The sequence below is a fragment of the Poecilia reticulata genome, chromosome 21, assembly GCF_904066995.2.
Source record: "Poecilia reticulata chromosome 21, P_reticulata-male-v2, whole genome shotgun sequence".
Lineage (NCBI taxonomy): Eukaryota > Metazoa > Chordata > Actinopteri > Cyprinodontiformes > Poeciliidae > Poecilia > Poecilia reticulata.
In genome coordinates, this window is record NC_088850.1 from 21,728,135 (window position 1) to 21,741,290 (window position 13,156).

The 13,156-nt window shown below is 37.7% G+C and overlaps 2 protein-coding genes across 11 annotated transcripts in view; one reads left to right on the forward strand and one right to left on the reverse strand.

The window, feature by feature from the left end:
* The first annotated feature begins 362 nt into the window (after positions 1-362).
* Positions 363-1,370, forward strand: LOC103457962 (trace amine-associated receptor 1-like). The gene has a single exon (XM_081602425.1). It carries the CDS (start codon positions 444-446, stop codon positions 1,368-1,370), a length of 927 nt encoding a protein of 308 aa, XP_081458551.1. The 5' UTR covers positions 363-443.
* A 1,407-nt stretch (positions 1,371-2,777) lies between these two features.
* Positions 2,778-13,156, reverse strand: part of LOC103457748 (uncharacterized) — a 30,378-nt gene continuing 19,999 nt past the window's right edge. For 8 of the 10 annotated variants that reach the window (XM_081602415.1, XM_081602424.1, XM_081602422.1 and 5 more), the window contains 16 exons: positions 12,914-12,961; positions 11,935-12,078; positions 11,689-11,853; positions 11,287-11,582; positions 11,116-11,177; positions 10,053-10,183; positions 9,756-9,953; positions 8,387-8,575; positions 8,159-8,287; positions 7,869-8,050; positions 7,469-7,645; positions 5,256-6,635; positions 5,090-5,131; positions 4,941-4,991; positions 4,776-4,842; positions 2,778-4,360 (listed from right to left, as the gene is read on the reverse strand). In XM_081602415.1, the coding sequence (XP_081458541.1) occupies positions 4,293-4,360; positions 4,776-4,842; positions 4,941-4,991; positions 5,090-5,131; positions 5,256-6,635; positions 7,469-7,645; positions 7,869-8,050; positions 8,159-8,287; positions 8,387-8,575; positions 9,756-9,953; positions 10,053-10,183; positions 11,116-11,177; positions 11,287-11,582; positions 11,689-11,853; positions 11,935-12,078; positions 12,914-12,961 (3,329 nt within the window). In that variant the 3' untranslated portion in view covers positions 2,778-4,292. The remainder of the gene's footprint in view (positions 4,361-4,775; positions 4,843-4,940; positions 4,992-5,089; positions 5,132-5,255; positions 6,636-7,468; positions 7,646-7,868; positions 8,051-8,158; positions 8,288-8,386; positions 8,576-9,755; positions 9,954-10,052; positions 10,184-11,115; positions 11,178-11,286; positions 11,583-11,688; positions 11,854-11,934; positions 12,079-12,913; positions 12,962-13,156) is intronic. The other 2 variants (XM_081602419.1, XM_081602418.1) reach the window with 2 other exon arrangements.

The following is a 13,156-nucleotide window of genomic DNA, read 5'->3' on the forward strand; positions in this document are numbered from 1 at the left end:
ATTATCAGTACCCCAACGGCTCGTGAGTCATTACAGGTGGATTTGATTGTTCAAATTCATTCATTTTACTTTTGTTAAACCTTCTAATATTTAATCTGACTTCTGCTTTACTTAATGTAAGCATCTGCTTACTAAAACCTGATTCATATCATGATATAACGGGTATGTTAAAACACTAGAACTGGATTTAGTCAGGGATGAAAGTTAATGTTTAACATGTTTTGCTTGTCGCCTAGATACAAGGAGGAGGTGGTAAGTGATGCCTAATTATGGTAATGAGATGGAGTCTGACAAGTACGAGATTAAAAGTCCAGTCTTCAGACACTATGGGAGCTGCGGCAATGCTGTGATACTAATCAAAATGATTTTCTGAAAAGATGTGCTGCAGGTGAAATTAGACATTTTCATTTGAATAACATCTTTTGTTGCTTCTGCTGAGTAATATGGAAACTTTGAACAGAACTGGAGCTGTAGATTATCTTCATCCTTGCAATGAAATTGGCCCTTTTTCTTCTTCCCCTCAGATTGTCTCTTCCAAGCTGTGTGTTTTCCTATACATTTTCCTCGCTGTCGTAGCTGTGGTCACAGTGTGTGGAAACCTCCTGATAATAGTCTCTGTGGGTTACTTCACACAGCTCCACACTCCGACCAACGCTCTCATCGTCTCCCTGGCTGCGACGGACCTTCTGGTCGGCGTGCTGGTCTTTCCTTTCAGCATGGCGTTCTCCCTGAGCTCCTGTCTGCTTCATGAAGATTTTATATGTCAAGTGCGGGACAACTTCGACATTTCCCTGAGCACCTGTTCTATTCTGAACCTGTGTTGCATTGCTGTTGACAGATATTATGCAGTGTGTCAGCCTCTCACCTACAGAACCAGGATGACCAACAGTATTGCCGTGGCGATGATTCTGGCGAGTTGGGGTATTTCCGGGTTAATTGGAATTGGCATAACTATTGCTGGATTAAATCATGAACCGTGTGAAGAAAACTGTTCTATGAAGGTTCTGTTATCCAGCACTCTAGGTCCGACGTTTTCCTTTTACCTTCTGGCTCTCATCATGCTTTGCATCTACCTAAAGATTTTCTTAGTTGCACAAAGACAGGCGCGGATCATCCACATCAATAAAAACTCTGGAGGAAAAGCAAGCAAGAGAGAGAGAAAGGCCACAAAAACTCTGGCTATTGTTATGGGCGTTTTTCTCATCTGTTGGACTCCTCTATTTGTTTGCATAACCCTGGTTCCATTCAGCGCTGACCCAGTGCCAGTTTCTGTCATTGAGACGCTTAACTGGGTTACTCTGACCAATTCCATGCTTAATCCTTTTATCTATGCTTTTTTTACAGCTGGTACAGGACAGCTTTTAGAATGATAGTTTCTGGGAAAATATTTCAGGGGGATTTTACTGATTCAAAACTGTCTTGATGTCTGTGATGATGAAGAGCCTTTGTCAAGTTGGGGTATGTGTTTGTGATCAAGTGTAACATTTAACCTTTGTGAATACAAGAAAATCTACAATGTATTTAACCCTCCTGCGATCTTCAGAGACGGGGTCATATGCGAATTTGCATTCCTTCATGTCCCGTCACTTTACTGCTGTTGCACCCAAATTTCACCCCATGAAACAAAGATTATTCTATTTTTTTTGAAGACCTATTTCGAAAACAATATTCTTAACCAAACGTTGAGCATGTCAATTTTAGCGCAGCGAGGATATAGAAGGCTTAGTTTGGAAAACAAACACTCCATTTTCTTGGAGTCTGAGTCTTCTTGGAGTCCGGGAGTCTTAAGAAATCAAATTTAGGAGTAAATGAACCGGACTGAGAGAGCAGTTAACTTTTTATTGTTGAAGGTTAATGGTGTATTGCATTGCAGCTGGAAACTACTGTGACCACCAAACTGCAGTAGAGATTTCCAAAATTTTAAGATGTCAAAGTATTTACTGCCACCTAGTGGCAAACAGAAAAATTGCCAGAAAATGTCATGAGCATCTATTCTGTATTATAATTATATAATTTTTAGTGTGTAGTAATTATATTACACACAGTATAATATAATTACAAAGACCAGATGGACTCAGACCTGAACCTTTAGAGCCACATAGAGAGTTACAAAGTCAGCCTTCTATCACATAAAGAACATTTCTAGGATTAGAGGACTAATGTCTCGGCAAGATCTAGAGAAACTAATCAATGCATTTATCTTTAGTTACATTGCTGCAACAGTGTCTTTACCGGTCTGCCTAAAAAAAGCTGATCCAGAACATTTCTGCTGGCGTTCTGACTAAAACCAGGAAGATGGAGCACATCACCAGTTCTAAAGTCTTTCCTTGGCTCCCTGTAGCTCAGAGAACAGACTTTAAAATAATTTATGAATCACTGAACGGTTTAGCACCACAATACATTAAAGACCTGATGTTGTTGTACCAACCTTCCAGGCCTCTCAGATCTTCTGGCTCTGGTCCTGCTCTGCATCCCCAGAACCAGAAACATGAGGAAGCAGCATTCAGCTTCTTTGCACTAGAAATCTGGAACAAACTTCCAGAAAACTGCAAAACAGCTGAAACACTGAGTTCCTTTAAATCTGGACTAAAAACTCACCTGTTTAGAGTTTAATGTAATATGTGTTACTGGTTTCTCAGTGACTGTATGATGCTTTTAAGACGTTTTTATTTTTCTGTTTTAATAATGTAAAGCACTTTGAACTGCTTTGTTCTAAAGTCACACAAATAAACTTGATTGATGGATAATGACCAACTGCATACGGTCGAAAGAAGAGGCTCTGTCACAAGACTTTATAATATTCAATAACATGCAGTAATTGTTAAATTATTTTTCATAATGTGATATATTCAAGAAAGTGACTACACATAATTTCCAAACAAAATCTTAATCATAGGCTTGTGAATATTACATTGAGATACAAAGGAAACATGTCTGCTTTACTTTACAATCAAAGCACCGATTGTAACGCAAGATAAACATGTTTCCACATCTACAAATCTCACAGGCTCTCTGGAGCTCAGCTGCCAAAGATTTAAAGAGGACTTCTTCGTTTGTGTTGTGTCCTTTAAGGGTACAACACATAACAATGTTTTACTGTATTTTTCGCACTATTAAGGCACACCGGATTATAAAGCGCACCTTCAATGAATGGCCTATTTTAAAACGTTTTTCATATATAAGGCGCATAGAATAGACACTACAGTTTAGGTTGCCAATTTGATCCGTATTCTATTACACATCCACATTTATAAAAAAAAAGTGGTCCCCGAGTGCATTATATAGTAGGCTGCCCCAGTCATTGTTTCACTCATGGTGTTGGTGTTGTGATATTTTGCCCAACTGCTTTCTGGGTAACACAGACCAACCGACACGCTGCCGCCGAAGTCTCTGTCTCTCTTCCCCCGCCCCTCCGCTCCCCCCTGGCTTTAAATGTATTATCAAACTTTATTAACAAACCAGCGGTCTGACAACTATCCCAGCATGCACCGCGCACTTCTTCTTCTACGGGGGAAAATGAAGTCGGCGGTTGCTTACCGTAGCTGCTAGACCTGTTGTGGCTCAATATTGTCGGCTTTTGAGGAAATTGAAGGTTTTTAGGTGCGCCTTATAGTGCGGAAAATACGGTACATGTAAATAGTACTAACCATAACTATAATAAGACTATTCTGCTTTTCCAACAAAAAAACAAACCAAAACAGTAGAAAATGCTTCTATAAACGGCTGTCATTACATAACACACTGATTACAGAGACGTTATGCAAACAAAGTGAAGTAGCTGTTCAATACAATGATTACCATAGATCAATAACTCAACTCCATTTGGGGGATTTGACCTTTTTTTGATGCAAGTTACACAGTTTAATAAAAAAAGATATTTTCTAAAGTTTTTGTGGACATAAAACATGACATGTAAACTAAAGACAAACAAAATACTTTTTCTTTAAACTTACTTCAAATGCCATTCCATCTAAGGAAAATGATATATATTATTAAAAATAATAATAAAAAAAATAATATATATTATGTAGTATTACATTATTGTGTATTTCCCAAAAACAAAGGCTGTGTAATATTAAAATATTTAGCTTTTCTGCATTACACACCTTTGAAAAGCTTTCTAAAATGCTGCTTTTAAAAGATGGATGAATTAATGCTTTCTTCATTTTTCAAAAAAGAATCCAGTGGGACTCTTTCAGGTCATAATGTCAACTTAAAGAGGCTGTAGTAATAAGAGAAAAAAACTGATTGGTTTGTTGTTTTCCTTATATGGGCATGGTTTCCTGCACATGTTAAGTGTCGAATGCGTCACTGGATCCACTTTGTCCAGAAGAAGACGCATGGTACCCCCTTCTGGAGCCTGTAACACAAATACACACACATATTTAAATATCCATATGCTTATAAAATCTTAAGCAACGTCTCATTTTTTATACTCTCCATTGCAAAAAATATCATATGAAAACAGAAAAAAGTTAATGACAGAGAAGGCGATGATTTGATGTCAGTTTTTCGCCATTCGGTGCTTTAATTCTCCTTATATCTACTTAGAAGTAAAATAATCCAAAATATTAAGGATATTGTAGGGAAAGCCAGATTTGTTAAGATAAAAATACAAAATTTTCCAAGCCACGCGTATTAAAACAGATTGATTTTATTATACTTGCTGCACAAAAAGTGACAAAAAAAGATAAAAATCTCTTGCTAATCGTTCAAGAGGTGGATTGTTTCTCTGAAGTTCTCTTAAAAGAGATACTTTTAATAAAGTAACATACCTCTGTTTATTCTTATTTTCTGTAAGAAGTTGCTCAGTCCACTAGATGACGTTCCAGCACTGGTGCTCTGAAAGCAGAATCAAATTCTCAGTAAGAATTTGTAAAAGAGAACGAATGGAACAATACAAATGGGAACAAAACCTTCAACAGAGAAACTTTTCTTACCTGTGTTCTACCCTGTGACGTCAGTGATCGTATGCTCATTGCCGACCACACCTGAAAGGTTAATTCTCAAAGATTAGCATACTGCTGCTAATATGTCATGACATGAGAGAGTCCTCCATTATCAGCTTCTTTTTAAGTGACAAACTCACCTTTTTGTCCAACAGCGTTCCAAACACCAGAATAAAGAAACCCTTTAGAGAAACAAATGCATAATTTTATAGTGTCATCTTTTCAGTCCATCATTTTGTAGCATCAAACAGTCAAACACCAGAACATTGAGTAGCAGATTAGTCGGCATAAAAGTAAAATTCCTACCTGCAATGAATTGAAGAAAGCAAAGGCAACATTGATTCCAAAGTTTCCGGGGTCAACCAAGACTCCGATTCCCAAACCCCAAGTCAGACCGAAAAACGGCGTGAGCACAGCCAAACTCCTGGCAATCACATAGAGAACGTGCTTCTCTCCTGTTTGGGCTGCATTTCCTCCAACTCTTCTTCTCAATATTTTGTACAACACCACAATCAAGATGATAAAGTTTATCCCCACTATCATAAGAGCAGGGATCACGAAGGCCAGCAGAGCTTTGGACTGGTCCCAGTTGAGCCAACAGACGACATTTTCTCTGATGTACTCATTTGAGGGAGCAGTCGAAGCTATAGTTATAGTTGCAATGATCAGTGGCGCTCCATATCCCAAAGAGAATCCAATGATCAGCATGGTTAGCTTAGACAGACCTCCATCAAAGACACTGAGAGTCCGGTAGAGCAGCAGCAGAGCCGAGGCTAACATCCAGAAGAACAGAGCCAGGTAGAAAAAGTGGATGAAGAAGGTCGCGGCTGTGCAGGCCGGAGGGTTCTTCTGGTCAGCGTCTGAAATGGCCGCTCCAATAATGAACCAAATGTCTGCAATCAGGAGAGACACGGCGATGTTGACGATGGAGACGTGACGCAAGTGTGACGTTGCGTTCTTGTTGATTTTCCTCCATATGATTGCTTCAATGATGAGACAAATAACCAGGCAGGCCATAGAAATTCCAACTCCAATGTAGGTGATGTAGTCCAGAATAATGCTTTCGGGGCTCTTGGGTGACATAAGGATGGAGAAGGAGGTGGTGTGGTTGCAGCTGCAGCTGACCGTCTCATTTGCAAAGTAAACTAACGAGCAGCCGTTTTCGCTCCATCCTCCAAGACCGTCAAAGAGATTAAAATCCCAAAAGACACATTTAGGATTTGCTATGGTGTCATTTGTGTAATTTATGACATCAAATGTCAATGAAATATTTGAGATTTCAACTTCAGGACTAACGAGGGCAACCCTTCCATGGACGCGCCTGGAGGAGGTGTTGAATTCATCTCTCCCAGGAAGCACATTGTACATTGAAGCAAAAATGATTATGGTGATGAATTTTTCTTCTCCAACAGCCTGTGGTATTTCTATTTCCACCGAGGAGTTATAGATACTGTTGAAAGAGTCTGTGTGCCTGGTTTTGTTCAGGATAATGAAATCTGTGTTGATGTCCAGTGGATTATTGCCAATAAATCTTGTTAAGTTTTCAAAAACATTCAAGAATGCGGAGCTGGAACTCTTTTTCAATAGTTCATCTTCTGTTGTATTTCTGGTGTCGTTGTAATTTAGAAAAGCCCAAGACCCCGTGGCTTCGGGAATCGTGAGAAGGCCAGCACTTTCTAGGAAGTTCTACAGGAAAAAATAAAAAAGCAACACAAACAGCATGTATTAATATTTTAACACTGAAATATACATGTAGCCTGTGATAGTGAGTACGCATGTTGTTATGTGCTTTGGGCACATTCTAACTATTTTTGCCTATTTCTCCAGATTGTGTTTGTTTATAGACTTTGGTTAAATGATATTCTCTGCCCTCAAAACATTTTTTGAGGTTTGGCTAATTCTGTATGTTTTGTAATTAATATCTGATTGTTTAAAGCTGTGGCGTTGCTGTCGCCCCCCTATAAGCAGGCTGACCTCAAGGAGTGTGTAGACATCCGTCTATCATCTCCCTCTTTTCTGCTCTCTCCAGCACTGCCAGGATGCGTCCCACCTGACATGCAGCCTGACATGTGGCAGCTTCTGTTAGGTTTTGTTTGTTTTTTCATTGTGATTTTGGTCTAGTGGCACTGGTTGTCCTGGTTTCAATGGCGAATATTTGAACCCCTATTTGTGAGTCTGTGTCCTCAAACAAGTTGTGTCCTTTTTGGACGTAGCATATTTATGGGGGCTCGTTTAAACAAAGTCTGCCTTTCACAACTTGTCGTGTCCTGTTGGTTTTGTTGCAGTAATGATGGTTTTTGTGGGAATGATGTGTCTGAGCCCTTTGGCACAGTTTGAGTGAGTTCGGAGGTTTAATTAGGACATTTGAACGTTGTGTTCTTGTAGCTGTTTGTGTGTTGGCTTTGTTAATGAAATGCTTCTTGACTCTATGCTGTGCTGTGTTGTAGGCGTATGAACTCATACCTGAAGCACATCACCTTTTTGGATGTAATGATGTGTAAATGTACACATGTACCTACCCTTGTGGAATTTCTCGTTAGACTGATTTTTAAAGTTGTGGATGTGTTGGCGACATTTTCAAAGATCTTAATCATGGCAATGAGGGTCGCCGGAGACTCAACGATCTGATTATTATTCTGTACAGTCGCATTTTTGAGATCCTCCAAGAATACTGGAATAGTCAAAGTATTCAAGTTCTGTCACAAGAAAGAAAAGAGATTTTCTTGTTAATTATGATCACATTGCTCTAAGCAGTTGTTTATGTATAACGTCTCTGGAATGAATGTACTATACATATTATTTGACAAAATAAATAAAAAAATAGCTTACATTTTTTTTAAATCTAATAGGTTCAAAATAAAGCAACACAGGTGTCTGTATTGAAAAGCTCAGAAAAAGCTAAATAAAAAAAAAGATTACCTTTGATCGATCGAGCAGCTCCACAATGACTTGTAGGACGCAGTAGTCTTGTTTATCTCCATAGTTACCATCTGGCTGACAAACTGCTGTCTTTTCTCCGTCATAGTTAGTGTCACATTTTCCAACACCGATACCTCCAACCATTGCATTTCCATATACGTCACTTGTGCAGTCAAACTCCACTGGAGAAAAAGAAAACATGTTTAAGGTCATAATTTCTGAGTGGTGGTAAACATAACTAGATTTTTTTTAAACTGTAGGTTAAATACTCTTGTTCATTTAATACTCACGTCTTGTGGTTAGTACCAGAGTGATTTCTTTTGCACTGTCCCTTCCTGTCAATTTACATTTGTACTTCAACACGTCACCATCAGCACATGATGAAAAGGGTTTAAAGTTGTAGGATGTTACACCTAAATCTATCAGTAAAGAAAAAACGACAAATTCCCAAATTATAATTTTTTTTTTTATTGCAGAGTGTCAGAAATATTTCACTCATGTCTTTGTGTCACACTTACCATTATTATTTGGATCGATCAATGTAGCTTTCAATTCAGCTGCTGAGCAGGTCAGTTCCTTTGACCCGGAACACGTCACTGTGTCTTTGATGGGACTCACAGTGATCAGAGGGAGAGGTCTGGAAGTCAGCTGCCTCGACTGTCTGAAAGTTGAACCGGCTCCCCAGGTCATCGTACATTCATAATTCCCTGGGGAACAAGATAAAAAAAGTAGTGAAGAAATATCTAGATAATACATGCCATAACAAAAGATTTGATGGTGCAAATAACTTTCAGGGTTTAGTTGTTGTGTTAACAATTCATCATTACTGGTTGTATGTATATATTCTGATATGCTTTATAAGGTTAGAAATTCACTTTATAAATAAAAAGGAAAGCATACAGTTTTTTCCCTTTAAAAAATCTATTAGAAAACTTTTTTTTTGTTGCAATGCAGTCAATTTAATTTGAATTAAATCTTTAGGAACAGCCTGATCAATAAGATCAGTGCCATAATGTGGTAACATTAAAGTCAGTCAAACAAAACTACCAAACAGTGATGACAAGACACAGAAAATTTGAAATATTCGCAGGACAGTTGGGATGTTTCACTCTGAAGCAGAAAGGATTTAATTTATCCATTTGGCTAAGTTAGGCAAAATAGAAAAGCCAGAAAAAAACAACTAAGGTTTATAAATGTGGTTTGGCTCCAACACTCTTCAGTCATGCTTACACCATATGTGAAGTACAGAAATGCTAGATTTGACCAAATTCACAGCAAGTCAATGATCTGTTACACTGCAGCACAGCTGTAAACGAGGAGCCACCACTCCAACTGAGTTTAGATATGGAACACCAATTCATAGAGAATATTCTCACATGACACTTCACAGAACGACAATTGCTCTGAGTGCAAGCGAATTTTCAGAAATGTTAAAAATGCAATAGAAATCTTTTTTTAAAACGTGAATATGGCAGTCAAGAATAGCTGATGTTACAGTAACAGCTGTTACTTTAAAAAACAGGTTCTCTTAAGCTATTGATTTATTATTTATGTTTTACATATATTTCATGTTTTTGTGTTTAATAAGGTTTTCCCTTTTTTTCTGTCTGCCCTTTTAAATCAAATCATACTTATAACTACACACCAATCAGGATCCATTGTCATCTATGCTTATTGAATAATATAAATATTTGCTGTTTCTTGCTGTGTAGGATTAACGTTTGTTCCATTTCTTCTTGAATCTTTACATTTATGGGTAAACTGTAGATGGAGATGAAAAAGTAGCTATTTAAATATCTTCAACTAAACCTTATTATCTTAATACATGACATTATTTCCAGTTCTTGATATGTCCGTTTGCTGCCAAGGGGTAGATTTCTTTCTTACCATCATCATCATATTTTGAAAATGTAGAGATTTGAATTGAATCAGAAGTTTGTTTGAGAAGTACTCCATTATGTGTCCATGATGTGGAAGGGTTTACAATTTTGAGGCCAGTTGAGGTGAGGTCAGATGGGTCACATGTCACTTTTATACTGTCCTTGACGTAGAGTGGATCTCTATCAACCGACAATAGCTTTGAAGCTTCAAAGAGATAAGAACATCATTAATCAGTTATCCTCAAACATTTTTGTATTAAATAGACATTTTAAATATTCCCCAGCCTTGCTAAGGTCTACTTACTGACAATGCTGACGGGGTATATTGATGCCACTTCAGATAATATTTCATTTTTTGTTATCTGAACTTTGATATTTGTTGGCGTTTCAGATGAAAAAACATTAAGCTCATAATTAGCAATTGTACTCCCAGCCCTGCAATGAAAGAAAAAAAATAATCTTAATTTAAATCACAAAGAGAAATATTTAATTCTACTGCAAAGTTGTTGCAGATAAATAGTTACATAAATGGTACAGGAGAACCCAGGGGGATTGCAGCTTCTGATGAAGAAACGCAGACCCAGATAATCATACTAACACCATGTTTGAGTGGCTGCATGATTAGTTTTTTGGAAAAGTTATTTTGTTTTATTTCTCATATACCAGAATTCACACCTTGCAAAATGTTGTTTTCATATTTCATAGCTCTTATAGGTGTTTTCTAGATTCTCTTTCCAGGCAGCTAGATGTCAGTGACTTAGTTTCTTTTATTATCAACTTTTGTTTAAATTGGGGAATGATATGTTGCTTTATTTTTTCCAACTTCATGCTGTCAGAAATGTTCTATTTAAGTTATTTCTTGATGAGTCTATAGATCTGGTTGTAAAATAAAGAAATATGTTTGTAGTTTAATTATTTCCTGAGTAAAAGAAACCACTTTTTAAAACTATATTTCTTTGATATTACAATTTGAAACGCATTACCAAATAAGACAAAAAAGGAGGGCATCACAAATTACTTGCAAGTTTATTTGCTGCTGAATTTCATCTCCCCTCATATTTACTCCTCCATCTGTCACTCTTCTTTTAATATGATAAGGTCTGAGTTGAAGTCAAAATACATGAAATGCATATTTGTCTATAGCCGAGTCCATTGGGTGCTGATGGCACAAGCCAGCTAGCAGCACTTGTGCCGCCATGAAAACGAAGCTGAACTAAAGGATCATTTTGTGTAACTACAAAGTAAAAAAAATAAATTAATGTTTCAGTAAACTTTTATTTAATGTAAATGCACATTATTCTTCTGTTTGATTTTGATAGACAATTTAACAGAATTCACAGCAAAACTGAGAATAAAATTTCACTTACGTGAAAGTCAGAGTTTTGACTGAACAATTTGTTTGTAAAACACTTTCACACTTTTTTAAAATCTGTTTGAGAGAATGACAAAAGACAAGAAATAAATAAAATCACATCTTGTAATTTCAGTGCTTTGCTATGAGAGCAGAAAGACAGGCACATTAAGTAATGATGACTTACAGCGTCCTCAATGGTTTTGTAAACTTGATTGTTCTTGTCATTGAATGACTCTTCGAACGCCATGTCCATGGTAATGATGCCTGGTATATTTTTAGGCGATGGTGTAGGTTCCGGCGTTGCTGGGGTTGGCGATGGTGTAGGTTCCGGCGTTGCTGGGGTTGGCGGTGGTGTTGTGGCTGAAATCACAAGAAACAAATAAAAAGACCCGATGAAGGTTCTCAGATGTATTAGATCTAAAACTGAAACACAAGAGCAAAACTGAAAATGTTTTTTCCTACCGGAACATGATGTGCTACCTGTGAAGCAAACACAAGCAAAAGTTTTGATTTATGTGTCTTTTTTAATTAATTACCTTAATTGCTGATAATATCACCTTTTGAAAGACATAAACAACATGCTTACCGAGTGGTTGACAATACTGGTTGATAGAAGAGAGTTTATCTCTGCATGTACACTGCTGACTGGTGACGTCATTGCATGAATTGCTGGTGTTGCACAGATCACAAGGCCATGCAAAACTGTCCTCACATTGACAGCGCAGTTGCACCGGTGTGTTCGGAGAGCAGACTTTAAAAGGAATTTGAAAAGATGAAAGTCATGCGATATTTTATTTTTTATTTATTTATTTATTTTATTTTTATTTTTTACCTGTCGTCAAGTCTATTTTTTTTACTTTCAAAAACGCTGAAAGTTCATAGCTGGTAAAGTTGTCCAATATGCTTTTGAGTAGTGAAAGTGAATAGTTTTGCACAATGGAGGCTGGGATCCGGAAGACAAGGGTCACCTCAGTGTCTGGATTTGCAGAAATAAACGGGAGAATTTCATTAGGAGGAATATAAAAACGGCCATTGTTTCCAGTAATCACTGGTCAACTTTACTATTCAAATTGTGATCCAAAAGTGATAAAAAAGGTGACTGGAGGTGCTTCACATTAAGGTTGACCGTAGTCTGTGTGAACACCTTCGTCCCCAAAGCGCAGAAGAAGAACGTTGACGTGACACAGCAAGTAATAATGGAGCCGTCTGTGGATCCATTTGACAGTTACTGACAAATGGCAGGATGAGACAGTAATAAAACTAACTAATACAACATGGTCGTTTAGAGCCTGGACTGCAGCTTCTGTAGAGACGTCTCTACCAGGAGTTTGTCCAATCTGGGGTCATATTTGTAAACACGTTTAGCAAAAAACAGTCTGATGTGGTTTAAGTACTTGTAGGGAAAATTCAGCCACATGACTGTATGTCCTTCCTTGATGCTGTCTGTGGACATCAAAGGCTGAGAAAGACCACATAAATGCCCTCTGATGATTTATGGTTTCACTCACAGCTTATAGCCTCTTTGAATGCATCACAATTCCATACTTCAAGTTTATGTAGCGTGCAGGGACTTCATGTCCATTACCCCTGGAACTAGTTCCTGGAATTACCCTATTAATGATCAAATTGCTTCTGAAATTTGATCAATTTCAGAAGCAATTTGATCATTAAATATGGTGTCCTAAAACAAACATAGGCTGATACAATAATTATCCCTTTTTGTTCAGTTAAATGAACAAAAAGGCCTTTTTTCAGCTTATACACAGAGAGATTTGATGTCATTCCACAAACCTAACCAGGTTTTGTCATACCCTGTAACGGGGGGGTTGTCGGGGCAGCCGTGATGGGTGTAGTGGCAGCTGTGGTTGGAATAAGAAATTTCAGCATACCTTGTTGTACATGTCATACTGCAAGAAAACTTAAACTCTGAGCTCATTACTGTGATTATGGTGTTATGGTGATTGTGTGAACACAACCTACCCAGGTTACTGGGAGGCCTTGAACAGCTGACAGGGTTTTATCTGCAAAACCCTGACATCTAAATTTAAGCAAAT

Excerpts from the sequence above, each read along its gene's own strand:
- LOC103457962 (XM_081602425.1), top strand. The coding sequence starts at position 444 with ATGGAAACTTTGAACAGAACTGGAGCTGTAGATTATCTTCATCCTTGC.